This window comes from Nesoenas mayeri (genome assembly GCF_963082525.1).
Source record: "Nesoenas mayeri genome assembly, chromosome: 13".
NCBI classification, from domain to species: Eukaryota; Metazoa; Chordata; class Aves; order Columbiformes; family Columbidae; genus Nesoenas; species Nesoenas mayeri.
The window spans coordinates 3,775,861-3,795,044 of NC_137550.1; the positions used below are offsets into that span (position 1 = coordinate 3,775,861).

General features: G+C 41.1%; 1 protein-coding gene across 1 annotated transcript in view; it reads left to right on the plus strand.

The window, feature by feature from the left end:
- The window catches only part of IL1RAPL2 (interleukin 1 receptor accessory protein like 2), a gene marked incomplete at both ends in the record, with an annotated part of 354,194 nt that extends 335,315 nt beyond the window's left edge, over window positions 1–18,879 (plus strand). Inside the window, 3 exons of the mRNA XM_080352659.1 lie at window positions 4,854–4,997; window positions 8,651–8,821; window positions 18,182–18,879. Of these exons, the coding sequence (XP_080208785.1) occupies window positions 4,854–4,997; window positions 8,651–8,821; window positions 18,182–18,879 (1,013 nt within the window). The remainder of the gene's footprint in view (window positions 1–4,853; window positions 4,998–8,650; window positions 8,822–18,181) is intronic.
- Window positions 18,880–19,184: the final 305 nt, after the last annotated feature.

Below are 19,184 nucleotides of genomic sequence, written 5' to 3' on the forward strand. Positions count from 1 at the left end.
AACAATATCTCATTACAATTCTTATGTTGTTTGTTCAGTCACCTTTCCTATTCATAAGTAGGGTGACACTTAAATTTGATGGTGATCTCTCTAAGATACAGTGCATTAGGTAGTACAAAAGCTATAGACGGGGACTGTTGGGAAAGCAAAGGAAGGTGACACACTTGGGATAAGGATGTAATGGGAAACCACAGAGACATCAGCACAGGAGACTGAAGATTTATTATATTGTCCAGATCTCTGCCATTATTCTTGGCTGTAAATAAATTTACCAAAAGAGGAGAAGAACAGTTTTCACGAGGCACACCCATAAGTGCTGTTCCACGTGCTTTCAGACCGCTGAAGTGAAGGACACGCTTCTCGGCAGATTGTGCATTGCAGGGTTGGTGTCAATTAAAAAAACCAATGCTCTCCATTGTCACACAGCAAAATTCCCCCAAAGTGTCACCCTTTGGAGATGGTTTAAATGTACTATTATTACCTGAGGGTGCTGCAGATTGACCTCTGAGCCTAGGGCAGACATCAGTGTGGGACAAATGAATTAAGAGGCAGGTGGAGAACAGGAGGGACCAGCCGTGGCCTCTCTAGACGGGGCATCGCAGTTCTGGAAAACATCTGTTGTCACCAGTTCACCTAAAGGAATGCTGGATGCTACATGCTGTTTCACGGCTATGATCTGTATAAAAAGAAAGCTGAGGGAGGGGTGGTATTGGGGCAAAAAAAAGGGGGAAAGAAACTTTTGGGTCGATGTCCCTTTTTTTGCTATTCTTTTATGTGACCCATGTGTAATATGCGTGAATGTATAGCATGCAATCCTGTTAAAGCCATTCGAATCAAGTCCTACTTACAGTTTCCTCTAGACACGAGAGTTGTATGTCCTCTCAGAAAGAAGGGCATAACATAGGTGCTATTTTATACTAAGTGATAAGAATAAAACACAATAAGGAAGGTGCAAACCACTCTGAGAAGCAAGGGCCCACAGTTGTGATGTGGAGCACACACAAATGTATATTCAACATCTAAACTGACAGCATGTCACAACTTTAACAAAGCTGGTTATCTTGATGAAGGATTAGCCTCTTTAGTGCAAAAAGCGTTCTACCTTTCCATGCACTGAACCTAATAAATATACAACTGATAGTAAATGTATTTATGTTGACGCTTAAATGTTCAGCTGTGTTGCATATACTAGAATAACAAGCCAGGTTTATTTATAACAAGGAAATGCAGACATTTCAGAGCTCTGCTGAAATTATGAAAGCAGCACTGCTGAATACAGAATTTGGAGGTGGAAAGGATCACTTCTCAGATACTGTTTCATTTCTCTCTTCACTGTGGTTGTAAAAAGCTTATATTCCCCTCAAGCATTCTCAATAGTTGATTTTCAAGCTATTAAAGTGTCATTTAAAATAACCACAGTATTTTACTATGTCCTTTGACTGCCTTTCCCATTGTCCCGTTTGTTATTTATTAGAGTTCTTGCAAGTATTTGACCAAACTTTTCCTTTCTGCAACTTGATATAATTACTTCTTATCCTGGCTTTCTCTGGCTTGGATTTGACTGTGGTGTTCATGAGGCAGGAATCCTTTATGTGACCAGGATCCTTTATGTGTGTCGAAGAAGGGATCAGGGATCCTTGTTGTAATGTGCTGCAGTTTCCAGGTGCTGGGGCACTTGGGAAAGGTGAAGGGGAAGCACAGATCTCTGAACCAGAGAAATCTCCCTTCCTCCAAAGTTTAACTGTAGAGGGCTACGTTGTCCCTGTTGAACAAGAGGTGCTTGTCGCTCAGTTTTGTTTCCAGATTGCCCCAGTGCTGTAAGTTGTGTCTGCCCTCTGTTCAAAGGTGGGATTGCAGCACAGCAGGTGCACACAAACTGGCTTAAGTCGTGAGTCCTGCTAAGCTAGGGAGGCTTGTATAAAACACCAGGAATAAAGTGATAGCTGTAGTATAAGAGTTTTTAGAGTTAGTGCTTGTTTTGACATCAGGTGGTTATTTTTAAACATGGACTTTGCTTTAAGGAAGAAAAGGGGTCAACTGTTCAAGTATTTAAGATAGAGTATGTTGAAATCTTTTACTTTATTAGTGGTACAGTCCTCACAAATGCTGTCGGAGAATACAGGAGTGCTATCTGCACAGCACCAGTGTACTATTCTAATAGCCCCAGAGCATGCATCATCAGGTAGGATTCTTTTTTCTTGTTTTGGCTGAAAAAGAACCAATTACAGTTTCAAACACCCACAGCTCCCAATGCAGTGACAGAATCAGGCTTCCTCCTGAGACCCACATACCACAGTCTGCTATCACATTCTTCTTTACTGACTTCATTCAAGACCATGTTGTTATTTACTTTCAAGTATTTAAAAAATAAGTTCTGGACAATGCTTAGTTTACTTGTCTTGTTTTCTCCATGCTGTCCTAGCACGTTTGGTGTTCAAATTACATGGAAACACAATATTCACCCAATTGTTTCTTAGTTGTGGAAATCATTCAGGAGTCCCTTCAAATGAATATGAAAACAGTCCAGTATTTTAGTGATTTAAGTCCACATAATCCAGGACAGTTATATTATCGATTATTAATATCTTGTCAGGAACGGAAGAATAAAATCAATATGTGTTTTTAGTGGAAAGAAGCAGTGAATTTAGATAAAAGTAAATATTATGATTGTATTTACTCACCATTTATTTCAAGGAGGCTGCCTTTATTCAGGACACATAGGAAACTAATGAGGGGGGTGAAGATGATATAGTACTAAATTATGAGGAACTGTCTAAAATATATTTCTGTCTCACTTATTGGGTGTTTGAGACTAATTTTGAAGACCATCAACCTCTGTGACACATATTAGCTAAGTTCTTCTACATTATTTTACATTGGAAACTAACAGAATATTATTATTTACTATTTTTTAGTCACTATTATGGCACAAAGCCTGGATTCAACTCCTTTCCTAATGCTGGGTGTGTCACCTTCCCTATTGACCTCAGTGAGGACCACTTGAGGAGTCAGGCGTTAATCAGAGACTAAGGGCTCGAGTGAGCGAGAAATCTGGACATGGTGTGTTTTTGTCCTTTACCTCCACCTTGGAATAGAAATGAAGAGCTCAAAAACCTTGCCTTTCTGCCTCCTTACGTCTGGACTCTAGGAGAGTGTATGGGGCAGCAGGACAAACACAGGACATGCGAAAGCAAATAAATTCTGCCTTTTGAGCTGGAGTTTTTGGTTCAGCTTGACACCCTGCCATTCCCCTGGCAAGTGAACACCAGTCTGTGCTGCAGGTGATCCAGGCTCAGCATTTTCTATACTTCCAAGCTGGCTGCTTTGCCGTCATTTCATTTTCCAAGGAAAGAAGACTCAGTACAACAAAAAAAAGTCTTTTCCCTGAAAAGTGATTTTACCCAACTGTTCTTGATTCGACCAGATTTATCCCCAGAGCAGATTCTACCTTTATCATGTAGTGTAATGAAAGTCCTATGAATTCCCTGTGTTCTCAGAGAGATTAAATAGCAATTATAATAGACCTTTTCCATCTATTCGTCCATGACTTCCTACCAGACAGACATCAGAGATACTGTAAACTGGGAATAGCTTGACATCTGATGTTAATTGTTGAAATACAAGGCATGGCGAGGCAAGAATAACCCCCAAAGATGCACAATTAATTTGGTTCTTATCTTGAAAATGACACACCAGTATTTTTTTCTGACCTAATTTTTAGAACTGCAAAGATAACAAAATCTTTGTCTGGCTTGTATTACACTTGCTACATCTTCATGTTGTTTTTATCACAGCAGTGAATGTCTTCATAACGTCTTATCTAAACTAACACAGGCTGTTAGAGGTAGCTATTGTCAAATTGACATCTTTTGTCTTTTGTGGCTAAGTAATATGCCAAGTCATGTTATGAGCAATATTGTGCTCAGAGGACGTTTTAGGCTAAAGAGCAATAGTGTTAAAGTGTTACATCAGGTAGAACACTGGACTGGTATTCCAGGTTTTTTATCCCATTCTGGCGTTGTTTTGCTGAATAACCTTAAATGTGTTGTTTCACTTTTCTCTGCCTCTGTTTCCCCAGCTGTAAAAGGTGGATAATTGCATTTGGATGAATTTGTGAAGTTTGTTGAGGCAGACTGCTTGTGATGTTTCCTAACAAAAGCCATCCCAGTAGGAAATTTTAACTAGCACTAGTTCTCATTAAAGTATAATGAGTAGTAAATAAACATATGAGAAATCTGTTGGTAGCCATCACAACTCAGACAAAGTGGCTCGTAGCAGCCTGGTGTGTGCTCCTGGCTTCTCACTTATCTTGAGCATTCTGGATGCTCCGTTCACTCTCCAGTGATTCAGCTGAAGTCCTGGATCGGCAGGTGACATCGGCTCATCCACCAGCTTCACAAGCATGAAACCAAATTTTAATGTTATTTGGGGGACTAAGAGCCTCCCAAGTGGGGTACAATATGTCGGTATATCTATTCCCACATGCTGCATACAGCATTTGATGCACTCTGCCAGTACAGAAGTTTAAAACTCATTAAAGGTCAGTTAATATTCCATGTAAAATCACTGCACAATTGTAGAAGAATTACGATTATAGCCTCAAAAGTGTTCTGGGTGGCAATTTCAGATGGACAGTAGATGGAGTAAATGGGAAAGTTAAGCAATAGGTAATGAAAAAAATAGGTAATAGATAACCAACAAAAAATAGGTAACTAACAAACAATAGGTAACGAACAAAAAATCAGGCATTCTTAATTGGAAGCTGCACAATTTTATCCGAAATTGTGCAGTGCATTAGAGCAAATAAAGTTCAGAAAGATCATAACCTTTTTGACTTTCCTTGCTAATTTTAGATTTGATCTACAAAATAGAACTTGCTGGAGGACTGGGAGCCATCCTTCTTCTGCTTATTTTGCTCGTGACCATCTATAAGTGCTACAACATAGAGTTAATGCTGTTCTACAGACAGAACTTTGGAGGAGATGAAGCAGCTGATGGTAAGCGGTTGCTCAGGAAACTCAATATATGCAATGGAAATATTTCAGAGACCAAAAGTAATGAAACTTCTAGATTGAAATTAATCCCAAAAGATACCTGCTGCCAATTTAAGTTCAAACTACTGAGCAGCCAGCAGTGTAAAGCCCTAAGACTTTCTTCCAAAGCCCCCTGAAATCAATGAGTCTTTTCACTGAAATGTCCCCAGGCCATGCCCTAAGCAAATGGGAGTCAGAAATGTTGTTCATGAGTCTGTTGTAGAGGTCTGAATGTCACTGGTGAACTGATTCCTCAGGAGAACTCTTCATGTTCATATGTCCCAGTGCCACACATGCCCAGCATTGCTTCTCCTGAGATCCTTACTATGTGTGGGCAGCCCTTTCGCCAGGTATTTTCTAGTGTTCTTCTCCTCCTTCCCTCTCACTAGCATATATATTCTCTTTGATGGCTAAAAGCCAAATGTGTATTTTAAAATTGAAGCTTTTATTCTCCTTAATTTAGACCATTCCTCCTCCTATGAAGCTGGAGTAAGCCCTGGTAAACTAAATCCAAGTGCTTTAAATCTTATTATCATATTCTTAATACTTCCATTGTAGTAGAACTAATATGTTATCAATATGCATATGACTGGTATCTGCTAAAGATCTGAAGTACTGTCTTCAAATACAGGTACTTTTCATAGCCCACTGCAACACTTCTGAGTCATGTATGCGTCTGGAATAGTGTGACTGGAAACAATAATGTATTTGTAAAAAGAGCAGGGAACACATTTCCCCTATTGTGTTGCTTTCTGCAGTTTGCATTACTGTTATCAAAACAATAAATGTTTCTGTTTAACTCTGGGGACATATAGTGTGAAAATGTTTTGCTACAATGAAATCCATAGGAGTTTTGGAGAATGGGTGAAATTATGTCCAGGGGATTTTACAGAATGTGGAATGATAAATAGCAGGAATAGAGGTCAGGAAACTACCTCTTTCTTTATCTTCATGTGTGAGTAGGAAAACCTAAACCTTTTTTCATACTATACAATACTGCACAATATTTATACTGATACCTAGGAGAAAGTGAAGGGTGAAATTATGTGGTTTTGGAAGTAATTTGCCTCTAACACCTTGCCATTATACCAACATAACATCCCTGGTTCACACCAACAAAAAATGACCCAAAGAGGCAATTTCCTCCAGATTACTTTGATTCATTTATCTCATGTTTTCAGTGTGAAGCTGCTGCATTTTTATTATGTAACTTCTGGTTATTTAGAGGAAGCCCCATGAGTACATAGGGGATTGTGTGCGTATGTTAATTCTGGAAGCAACCTTTTATTTTTCCAGTGTGTGATTTTAGAACTATTACAGCTTTGTGTCTCATTCTGATCCTGCAGAATGAAAAATGGAGGCAGAATGTTACTGAAGTCAAAGCATATAGGGGGATGGTTTTTTCTACTGATATAGGGGGAACATACAGATTGTCATGAGCAGTCAGCTGTATAGATGCAATTGCAGGGTCATTTTCCATTTATACATGTAACTCTTTAAAATAGGAGATTTGGCACTCAACAGATTTGCTTTATTCCTATTTCTAAAAATATCCTATGTTAGCGATGTTGGATGCATTCACTTCCTGTGTTGTCCAGAGCATTGTTTTTAGAGAAAATGACACTGAGGACTAAGGGAAGCCATTTAGAAAGTGGCTCCGAACAGAGCGAGCAGTGGGCAAGCATGGACAAGTCCTTCTGCTCCATCCTCCTTGCAAGGAGGGAGCCAAGACGGTAGGGATGTGACACAAGCATATGGACTCATGGGAACCTGGGGGAGCTGGCTCTATGTCTTGCTTCCTTATATTGTGTCTGGAGGTGGCTGGAGGGGGTGGCTGTTGCAGCCACCCACGTACCTGGAAGGAACAGGACTCAGGGAGTCCTCCCTGTCTGCCCCTGTGCCAGCACGCAGCTCTGACGCTGCTTTGTGACCAGGCACGGCAGCGCTCTGGGGTTTGCTCCGCTGCCTTTGCAGAGCTCTCAGATGTCTGCAGGGATGTTTGCCTCCCGCATCACTTGGTGGCTGGCTTCTCTTCAAAGGTGCTGCCGGGCTTCATTATGGACAGGGTGGTGGGTTTTGGACAGGCCTCCAGAGCTGGCTTTTTTTCTTTGCTGTTTGTTCTTCTGTCATCTTTCCATCAGTAACTACTGTGGGGTGGTTTTTTTATGTTGTTGATTTCAGAGAAATATCAGCAAGCTAGGTGGACATCCTCCCATATGGCTATGGTGTTACTCAGCAAATTGCCTTTTACAGACATAATTATTCACATGCTTTGTCTGTAGCTCTGACCCTTATGGGTCTGGCTTTGTGTCAAGAATTTTAAGAAAATAACCGTCATTTCAAGGTCATGAAGGAATGTATTGTATTATGATTAGCTATGTTTTCTTTTTATTGAATATATTGATGGTTTTTAACTGCTTTAATTATCTTTCATGTGCACTATTCTTTACAGATAATTGGCACTCAGCAATCCTCCATTCATGCAGTTTTGTCCTCACAACATTAAGTATTTGATTTTTCATTTTCTGTAAATAATGGCAGCTGTGCTCTTCCCTGGTGACCGAGCTGCTGAAGGTTGACTTTTTCAATGTACCATTCTCCATTACTGCAGAGGAATAGCAAAGGGAAATTTCACTAAGCAGTCTGATCCCAGCATGGATCCCAAGCTCAGTAGTGGTGCCACTTCTGCCCCTGGCACAGCCTCCAGCTTTTAGCTCCGTGTTTCAGACACAGAGAGCTGGAGCCGAGCCCCAGTGCTGTGCAGGAGGAGGAAAAGGAGGTTTGTTACCCTTTCTAGCCAAACCACTGGGTTGCAGCCCCCCTGTCCTCATGTGCCATGTCCCCTGTGTCACTCACTGCCTGCCTCCACCCTTTCACCAGGCTTTGCCTCCACCCCAACCAGCAGGCGCAATGGAGGGGCAATGTCTCCCCCTGCACCCTGTTTCCTCTTGGAGTTTCATGCTATGAGCCTCAAGTATTTAAAATGTCCTGGATCAAGTGACCTCTAAAATTATGGTATTGGTTTTAAAAACTACAAGACCTTCTAAAAAAAAAACCAAAACCAAAACAAACGTTTCAGACTGTTTGCATTTGTCATTGTTTTCTGCATAATCGCTATTCATTTCAGTTCAGTCATGTATTTTCTCACAATTACCTGTGCAAGGAAGTTTTCATTGCTCAAAACTTCCCAAACTTTCCAGGCTCAGAAACTTTTCCAATCTCAAAACTTTCACATAATCACAGCACTCTTGAGGCACAGGAGTTGAAAGAAAGATTTCCATTAGCAATATGTAAAGGATTAAAATAGAAAAGTTTCAGCTTTAGTTTTTGTATTGAAATTTTGCCCGCAGTCTTTTCAGATGTGAAATGGGTGCACTGGCAGCATGAAGCAGAGTTAGTAACTAGCTCAACATGCAGAAGAAAACTGAAAGGATATCCTTTGTCTGGTCTGAAAAATTTCTCTATGGAAACCAGATTATATGTTCCTCTGAAAAGTCCCGACTTTGTTGGGAAATGCTTGATTGTTTCAAGGAATAATAGAATTTCCTCGTACTTTCCTATATTCTTTATGGTACCCTTGGAAACAGCAGGCTGAACATGCCTTTGTTTTCTTACAGACAACAAGGAATATGATGCATATCTTTCATACACCAAAGTGGATCCTGATGCGTTAGATTGTGAAAATAATGAAGAGGAGCAGTTTGCACTTGAAATTCTGCCAGATGTTCTAGAAAAGCACTATGGATATAAGCTTTTCATTCCGGATAGGGACCTGATCCCTAGTGGAAGTAAGTATTTCTGACCGATCAATTTCAGTTCTCTCTGATGTGTCTTAGAGGCCTGGACTGTGCAATAAATACTAGATATGGGAAACCTCTCCTTGTGAAGTGATTGTGAGGACTGGGGCACATTCCTCAGTGCTACGAATTTCACCTCTCGGTTACAGCTCATTCCTGCACTACTGAAATCCGGGGGAACTTCCATTGATTTCAGTGGAGGCAGGAGCTGGACCTGCCCTCAGGAAAGGCTGCGGTGCTGCAAGGAATACTGTAGTCCAAAATCTCTACATCAGACACGGACAGCTAGGTAGGAAATTGTAGTCTCTGTTTTACAATCATTGAAAATGGGATTGCTATTTTTTTCCAGTAATTATTTGCTTGTCTACCAGACCTTCACAGGTAAAAGTCTTATTTCCCATTGTCTTTTGGTTTTGTTTGTTTGTTTTTTCCTAATTTTGAAATCTCATAGCTGCAGTAGTTTCCCAGTTAATGGTACAGGTGCAATTTTCTCATCAGAGTTTTGACCAAGTGTTGCATTTCTAAGCAGTGTTGGTATTGGGTAAGTAACTCTGGTTCTTCAGAGGACTATGTACAGCCCAGTGTTCTGATGCTGTTTTCCATGCTGATGGTGAAATACAGCTGTCCATTTCCAATCAGTTTTGATGCCATGTCTGAAGATTCAGCAGCATTTTGCACATCTGTATCAACTGTTAATGCCTTCCTAGCTGTAGATGTGTTATCTCTTCTTCCAGAGTAATTTTTGCACAAGTCAAAAAAGACCATGAGTCATATGCATCATGTTGATGAATTTCGAATGTGCAGCATGTTTGCTTTAATATCACATTTATTTGAAATGCTGCCCTTGTGAGAAGTCAGCTTTTTGTAGAAATTCTGTCTGCAGATCACTTCCTTGGAAAATATTAGAAAAGAACACAAACTTATCTCTGCATATGATGCTGTATAGGAAATATGAACACAAAGCAATGGTTGTGCTGGAGCAGATGTCCCCAGACATGAAACAGCTAGAACATGGCTGCGTTAGCAGCCTGCCTGCCAAAAGACTTTGGCAGCAGCAAAGCAGCAGTTCCAACATCAGTGGCTGCCCCAGAAGCTGGAACCTCCTTCTGCTCTGACATTCGAGGGAGCTGGAAACAGAGCTCAGAGTCCTGTTCCACTGGGGAGGAGGAGTCAGAGCCTAGTCAGACATCACACAAAGTCCTGTGCAGGGATGTGAACTTCCCGTGTGCATTTGCAGCTCCTGGGTTAGAGCTGCTTCCCCTATTCCTTCTGCCTGGCCCCTGCAAGGTGTGAGTTTTACTCCCTTAGTGACTTATTACAGAAAGGGGAATTGGCTTATAGACTTCGATTTCTAACAGCACAAGCGATACTGAATTTTTAGATACTATTAAGAGAAAATACATCCTTTTTTTGTGTCAAAAATGGCAGGAATGTTGTAAATAGTTGTTTCATATCCAACAATATAACAGAGTTATACACAGCAATTATGCAAGTGAATTAAAGAGTTTAAAGCTTGCCCTTCAGTGATAACTATATTGAAGCACAGATTAATCTGAAATGAGATTCTTCTTTCCAAGTGCTGTCCCAGCCAGCATGGTATTTTATTTTTGTCAGTCAGACACTCAGCAAATACTTCTCATCACTTTGGGTATTCATTAAACCTCTTCTGAAAATGTAGGGTACCTGAAAATGTCAGTTCTCATTTAAGAACATTCACAAATTTAACACTTCTTTTTTCCTCTCACACTCACTTCTTCAGTATTATGAAAGGGCCTGATTCAAACACATGGAACTTCAAGAACGTTTAATCAGACAAAATGACAATGCAGAATAAAATGTGGAACTGAAATGAGTGTGATTTCCACGGGTTAGCTTCGACAAAGATATGGGGGAAGGCACTTTATTTTTGGGGAGCAAAAGGGGGGAGTGGGAGAGGTGATGGGGAAGGGCTCCTGTATTTGTAAGCTCTCCGTGCACACTGGAGAAGGGGAACGTGTCTGTGTTCTGCCTGGTGCTCTTACAAGGACTTGCAATGCTTGGTGAGGAGAGCAGACAGTCCCGTGTGGTATGGACCTGCTAGAAACTCCAGAGGTAACATAACATTTTAGAGTCATTGTCTCAAAAAGCAGCATATATGACAAAATAAAATGGGGGTTTGGTCACAGTTATCCCCTTTTAAAATTTTTTTTTAGAAAATGTCTATTTCACATATACTGCATTTCTTTGCCTTTCGGTTTAAATGACTTTCAGTGTAACGTAATGTTTCCCACTCTCCATTCTGCTGTGTTTCCTTCTACACCTCGTGTACTTAGATGTGTGTCATTCCACTAGTACAACAAATATGTGTTTTGTGAGGCTGGTTGTTTCATATAATCGCTGCAATGTTAAGGTGCCACCACAGGAGGGTGTGCATTATTGCGCTTGGTTCCTGGCATGAAGCACCATGTACAGCTGCTACTTGGGTTTGAGAGCAAGCAAAAAATAGATTTGTTAAATAGTATTTCATTAACTTTCTTGTACGCTTCTCTGAAGAAACTGAAAAGCTGATTTCAGAAAAATTCAGGGACACATTTGATTATGTTTTTGTCTAGCTGTTTCATCTCTGACCTCTGGGGAAAAGCTGTGATAGGCTCTGCATGTCCCTGTGCAGCTGAGGGAAAGATGACAGCCAGATGTGCCTTAGCTGGGGCTGCACACCCAGCAGCGAGCTGCGTATCTCAGCTCTGCATTTCGGCTCCATGCTGATGACCCTCTGCTGCAGGGATGCCCATGGAGTGACTCTTGCTATTGCTGGGAGCACAGAGGTGATGGCTGTGGGGACTGACTGTGTTCACCATTCACCGTTGAGAAGCAGATCCCCGGCATCCAGAGTCCAGGCCAGATGGGGCTGAATCATGTTTTGCAGTAGGCGTTGGTTTCTGCACTCTGCCAGGATACAAATGTTATTTATCCCAGTGGAGTGTTTTGTCCTAATGGGAGAATCACCACGAAGGATGCCAGGGGCCTCAGTGGTGCCCACCACAAGGTGGCCAGCAAGGACCTTTGTGGTGACTCTTGGAGCTGCCTGAGAGCAGCACAGCTGGACCTGCTTCCCGAACTGGTGAGGTAGGAACAGAGTTCAAGCAGCCACTGCCTCTCTGCTTGCATGAGCCCCGGTATCCATGCAGGCTGGGAGATGAGAGGGGCAGCGTGGCAGGGAGACATGAAATGCAGTGTGCTTTGTGAGCAGCAAGACCAAATTTGTCACCCGGGATTGGAGTTGCATGTTGTAGGAAGCATTATAGCAGCTATTCTTTCTTCAAGAATATCTTTGGTCTTAACAGAGAGTGAGTGTTCTTCAGCCTGCCAGAGCCGACAGCACGTGCAGCTTTCTGCCTAGGTAACCAAGGCATAATTGAACACGTCAGCTTGTATAAAGAGACTGTGATCCCTAGGAAACAGGTGCAGTTGTTACTTAGCTCTTACCGTTTTTTCCACCCTATTAGTTTTCAGGGCTTTTTTAGCAAACCCTCTCCCTTTCCTACAGCAAGCACACTCTCAAGCCCTGTGAGCTTTTAAATTCAGTGTTAGGAGACCCGAGGAGACTGAATGCTTGTGGGGAGGAAAACAGGGATAATTATGTTTTTACCTGCGCCATTTTTTGTCTTGCTAAGTACGGTGTGTATACAGAGAGAAAAATCTGTTTGCAATTGACTTCTAAATTTGGGGCTACGTTAGAGAAAGATACTTTTCTCACATGGTTTCTGCAAATTATCTTAAACCCTGAAAGTTAAGAGGTCAAAATTGTCAAGTTGGATTTTTAGTACCAGCAATACAAACCTATTAGAGCACCATCTAGTTGCTCTCTAAGCATATGTGCATTTGATCTTGACAGGATTGAAGCAACACCAGCAATTCACTCTAGCTCAGCCCGGGACATAGAGATCAGACACTGAAAAGAACTACAGTGATGGAATAAAAATATTTGGTTTTACCTAAAAAATTAGAGATTGTCAGCACAACAGGAGAGCACCTAAAGCATGTGATAAAAAGCACCCAACAGCTCAGTATTGCAGTTTTGGCACTTTGTAGTTTGTCTGCCCATCTGTGTGATTTTTGCTTGATGAATTCCAGCTTCTTGGGTTCCTGGATGAAGAAAACCTGTATGAACGGTGTGCCTGTGGTTGCCAAAAAGCCTTAATACAGTGGGAATAGAGTACCCAGCTCCACAAACTCCTTTCGGAAGTCCCTGGTTGTCTACTCTGTATTAATCTTATACTTAATGCCGTGCATGGGCAGGAGTAGCAGGGATGCACAGAAATGGCAGTTGGAAATGGGAGAAATAAAACAAAAAACAGAAAGGCTGGCTACCCGCTAATGGTCCTCTGATGGCCACCAAGATGTTTGGGAAGCTGAATCACATAATACAAGAGGAGAGCCCCGAAGAACTGTTTCTTGAAGGAAAGGCCAACAAAGGCAAAGCCAAGGAGGAATCTTATTGTTGCCTTTCCAGTGGAAAGCACAAAGGTGGAGGCAGACTCTTCTCAAAGGTGCACAGTTGTTGAATAAGAGGCCACAGGTATGAGTTGCAACACTGAAAATTCTATTTAAACATTTGGAAAGTTTTCCTCACCGTGGGGATGGTCAAACACCAGAAAAGAACCCAGAGACACTGAGAAGAAACCTCCAACCCTAGAGGTCTTCATACCTGTGCTGGAAAAGGCCCTGAGCAATCTTAGCTGGTTCTGCTTTGGGCAGAGTGTTGACCTGCAGACCACCAGAACCCCTTCTACCCTGTATGAGTTTATGAATCTTTGATTCTAAATATGCAGAATTTTGATTCCATCATCTATCACCACAACAGTTTCACTAAAATCACCCACTTCAGTCTGCAAGGAGACATCCCCAGAGCTCCCATCTTTTCCTTCTCCTTAATCCCTCCTTCCTATGCCACGTGAAATACAGAAAGGCTGACAGTGGTTAAGGGAGCAGAATGGTGAGAGGGCAGTGTGTCATGCTGATCTGCATTATTTGTTCTTTATGTTGAACACATCAGCTGTCCCTTAGCTTATCCTGGGACTGGGCTCTCTGGGGAGCAGCCATCGCTCTGCTCTGTGTTTCAGCAGTCCCAACTGCATTACTGGTCTGGTCTGAGCTAGCAGAAGGAACAAATATTTAATAAACAGGAAAAACAATACATGCCATAATTTTTGTCATAATAAAGTAATCAGAAGTAGGGTTTGGAAACTATTCAGTTAGGAAACCAAGGCTGAATTATTCTTCCATGAATAACTTTCTCAAGTGATAGTCACATTGCCGAACGCAGAAAGGCTGGTTATTTTCAGAGTGCCAGGAGCCAGCCAGTGTGTGGTTGATGGCAGGTACTCTTTGATTCTTGTGGTCCTGCAGACCATGCTTTCCAAAAATATCCATAGGGCTTTTTATGATGTCTGATGTACTTTCCCTCTCCCTCAACTGCTTCTGCAAATCATCTGAATCTGGTTAGTCAGTCTTTTCTTTGCATAAGCAGCTCTGTGTCCATGGTGTTCATTAATTCCCATGCTCTTAGTGCGCTTGCATATGAGGTTGTCTGGGTTTCCCTCCAGCCTGTGGTTAGTGTGGCTCGTTCAGGGTTCAGTAGGCAGTTATGCATGATTTAACTGCAAATGGACTTCTCTTCTTCGGCGCTTCTAACTACAGTTCAGCATCGTTACATGTTGACAGTTTGGTGAGCACATATTTGCTGTCAGGTGATCTGTCTTCGTTACTTAAGGGCAACCATGCAAAAACTATGTTTGTTATGAGTCTAGAAGTTCTTGCTGTCCACAGCTCCTTGGGCATTGCACTGGACATGGTGCAAGTTCCTTACTGACACAGTCACTCACAATTCTCATTTTTTGACCTATGGCAAATGCTAACATTTCAAAAAGAGTTTTGGACCATACTGCAAAATACTGTTCCAAGGGGGAAAAAGGGTCAAAATTTAAAATGTTCTTTTTCAATAACATCAAGTGGGTCAATTCTAATGCTGACATTTTATTTTTACATTCTAGTTTATGATAAAATACAATCTTTGGGAATTAAAAACTAATAATTCCATGCTGATTTTGTCAAGATTATTTTCTTCTTCCCCCACAATGAAGTGTCATTGAAATTGATACCTCCTGCAGTGAAAGTGAATTTTCAGCAAAATGATATTTATATGATGGAACTATATTTTTCTGGAATCTCACGGTTGATCCTGGTTGGTGTTGGTGACGCCATTCCTGAAATCCCTGCTCAGTGCTTTTTCTTGAAAGTGAAACAGAAACACGTCCTGACAGTTACATCTGAGCTCACTGGAAGGGTGAAAACAGCCCTTTCTCCATCCTACATTGCAATATAGATTGCTTGGATTTAAGACCTCCTAATGGACTGAACACAAGACAGACAACCTGCGGTATTTTGGGCAGTCTCAAATTCTGAAGTGAGAGTGGGGGATTTAGCAACTCATGGGCTTATGCAGTCAGTCTGGTACCTCTGGAAAAAATAAAGCTTGAATTTCCACAGACAGGGATCTGTTCCCCATGCATTTCCTCACAGAAATGTGTATGCTGTGCACCTTGGACCTATTGTAGAGTGCACCACATGGAACTACGTGCTCCAGGGAGATTGTCACCTGCCTTTGGTAGTTGTCCGAAGCTGAAGTTATTGGCAGTACTAAGTAATTTTGGACCAGATGGCTGGAAAATGCGTTTGCCTGTTCATTGGGGTTCCCAGTTTCCTATAATACAGTATATTTTATCCTCAATGCACCAGCAAAGCCCCTATATGTTGCCCATGTCTGTCAGCGAACCAGCTGCAAACTTGGAACGTGAAGGAGCACCTAGTGATCATTTGTGGAGGTGTCTGTGGAGTCTTCTGTAGAACGAGCTCTAACTTGTTGCAGTATCCAGTAAGTAAGGTGGGAGTGCAAAAGTATGGGGGAGGCAGAGAGGGGAGAAGTATTCAGCTGGGAAAATGGGGGATTTTTCCTGTCTTCTTCCTACCTCGTTCCTTGTGTAAAGCAAAGTCTGGTGAGTTTTCGACTGAGATGATACAAGGGATTATTGCTGGGTTGTTGCTATTGAAATGACTGCTGCTCGATATTTGAAGAGATGAAAGTGGAGTGATTTGTTTTGTTTTGTTTTGTTGGTTTTTCTCTTCTAATTGGATGCCTACAGTTTATACATGGCAGTGCTTAGCACTGGCCTGGCTGTGTGGTACTGACCGCTATTGTGTCCTGCAGAGAATTATCTTGTACATAGCAGTGTTCTGAGCTGTTTGAAGGAGCGATGAATATCTCAGGAAAGATGCATGATAGTTTGTTGTTTTACTGTATCTTGCAGATTCAACCTCTAATGATGAAGCTTCCCACCTAAATTCTTTCTTTTTGGGAGCAGAAAGAAAGGAAGAAAATGAAGAGTCTGAGCTGTTGATACATTGGGATAATCTCTTTCCATTGTATTGAACATTTCTACCTTTCCTTAAGTTTTGTTTCACCAGTTCTGCTTATCATTTTCTCATTGTTGCTGATTCTCTTCCCTCTTTGCTGCTTCTCCCATGGATTTTCATGTTGAATTTTTTTCATTAATGAGTAACTATTTTACACAGAGCAATGTGGGGGTTTTCCTCATAAAATATTTTAAGAAACAAAAAACAAAAACAAACCTGTAAATGCTGCATGATTTAAGAGTCATAAAACATTAACAAAAAGTCAGGATTGTTGCATAGACATTTGTAATATATGTGTATGTCTTAAATTTTTGTGTGTCTGTGGGATGTTTGCAATTGCCTCTTTTTTCCATTTGTGAAAGAAATTCTTCTTGCTGCTAAGTGGTGAAATAAAACATTGGTAAAGGCAGATCCAATGCTAACTATGCCTTCAGTCTCATGAAAATAAGCTATTTTAGAATGTTCCTGTTGGCCTATTTTGTAGCTATTTACTTACTGGAAGTGGTGTGAATAAGCATGCTGTGGTATGGTGCCTGGGACTATAACAATGAGTCTTGCAGTAACAGATGTTGATTAATGCTGTTATTTGTAACCGTCGTTCCTGCTGGAGGGCAGTGTGTGTAAGAGAGGCCCTGCCCTGTGCTGAGTAAAGATCTGTTCTGTGCAGCTCTTGTGTCCAAGTCTTCATTTATAACACATGCTTCTCCTCTGTTGTCAGGTGGCACATTCTGAGTAGCATGGTCAAGAGGTTCATGTAGTTTTTAAACAAAAAGTGTCTTGTATCTTGTCTCTAAGCTCGCAATCGCAATGCTGTGCAACCAATGAACACTTTTCTAACCTTAGTGTCGTTTTTTTTAATGGTTTAATTTTTCTGGTCTTGACCCAAAACCCATTGGAATTTGTTGAGTTCTGTTCATTTGAATGGGTTTTAGATCAGGTCTGTAAGTAGATCTCTTTCCCATCCTGTTCCATGTCAGACCAGCGTAATTGGCTTCTCCTCCCTGCCATCCCTGGGACAAGTGAAACTCAGAGATCCAGGTCCAGAATATTTCATGGTTCAATAAGCTGACATCATGGACCTAATGATGGGGCTGGCATTTCTGCTTACACTGATCATTTGCAACTACTTGGCATGCATGAATGAAATAATAATACTGTTTTCTTTGTCACTGATGTCTCAACAAATAAACACCTCCAACATGTTTAAATTTTCCATTTGTTCCTATCACTTGTCAATTTTCTTCTAATACCTTGGGGTACATAGAAGCATAGGTTTGTGATATTTAAAAAAATAACAAACATTGGGCCACAAAGAATGTTATTGTCCTTTTGTGGTCAACACCTAAAACAAAAAGAGCCACCATGATGCTTCTATGCAATTGCACAAGTTCTGCATGTGATGAAGGTTGATTTCTTTTTGAGCTCTTGCAAGTTACCGTTCATACACCCTGCAGCACCCTCATGTCCTTGCATCTGAAACACAAGAGCTGCTTCCCAGTGTGTGCTTCCTTCAATGCGATGTTATTCATATCTAGAGTTACTGGTAAACTTTACACAAACATTACATTGATCTTGACCTACATTTTTTCAGTAAGTTAAGTGTGTATTTTCAGTCAGTAATGCATCTGCACAGTGAGGGTATTATGTAGATGTCATTCTGTTGAGATGAACAGGGAAAACCAGAAAAGGATGGAGGGTGTTATTAAGGAGTTTTATATATGTACTCCATAAATACAAATACGTTGTGATACACAATCCTGGTTTTGTTGGAGTATATTGTGAAATTGTCTTAAATGGTGTGGATCAGTAAGCTGATTGTTATACTTGATTGCAAGCCTGATGTTTTGATACAATAGACTTCTTTATTCTTTACTCTTTCTCTCTTTCTGTAATTTGTAGCCTATATTGAAGATCTCACAAGATGTGTTGAACAAAGCAGAAGACTCATTATCGTGTTAACTCCAGACTATGTTCTCAGGAGAGGATGGAGTATTTTTGAGATGGAAAACAGACTCCATAACATGCTAGTCAGTGGAGAAATCAAAGTTATTTTGATTGAGTGTACTGAATTAAAAGGGAAAGTGAATTATCATGAAGTGGAATCTTTAAAGCACACCATCAAACTTCTCTCAGTGGTCAAGTGGAAAGGACCAAAAAGCAGCAAACTGAATTCTAAGTTTTGGAAGCGCCTAGTCTTTGAAATGCCAGGGAAGAAAAAGGAGATGGTGTCTCGGCATCAGGTCCTGGATTCTGCAGAGCAGGGCCTTTTTGGAGACCTCCAGACTGTACCCTCTCTTGCCGTCACCGGCACTTCTGCCACGTTGGTAGAATCGCGGGCTGATTTAACTGATTACCATCAAGCGGACTCTGTGCAAATGAGACATTATTGCAGAGGATATGAATATGATGTGTCAGCAGCAACATTGCCAATAGCTTCCATAAGCAACCATCACACATACTGTAACATACCCTTGACACTACTAAATGGACAGCTACCTCTTAACAATACCATGAAGGATCCCCAAGAGCCTCACAGGAACAACCCGTTGCTACCTTTATCAGCAAAGGAGCTTAGCTTCACCAGTGATATTTGGTAGTGAAGATCAGGACATTTTGGGATGCTTCATGACCGCCATGAAGACGCATTTTTAAAGAACTTTGGCCTAACCCCATGGGGTGAGAAAAGATATTCGAAGCAGCAGCACACTTGTTTGCTTTTCTACTTGAACCTTTTGTTTACATTTACAAATTACTGACAAAGGGGGCATTCTTTTGTAACTTGGTAATGTCCTTCCTGTCTTTTAATGTACAATTTTATTGCTTCTTTAAAAAGGAGGGGGAATAGAAAAAACAGATCTCATCATTTTACAGTAGGTTTACAATCTGGGATGGATAAAAGGTC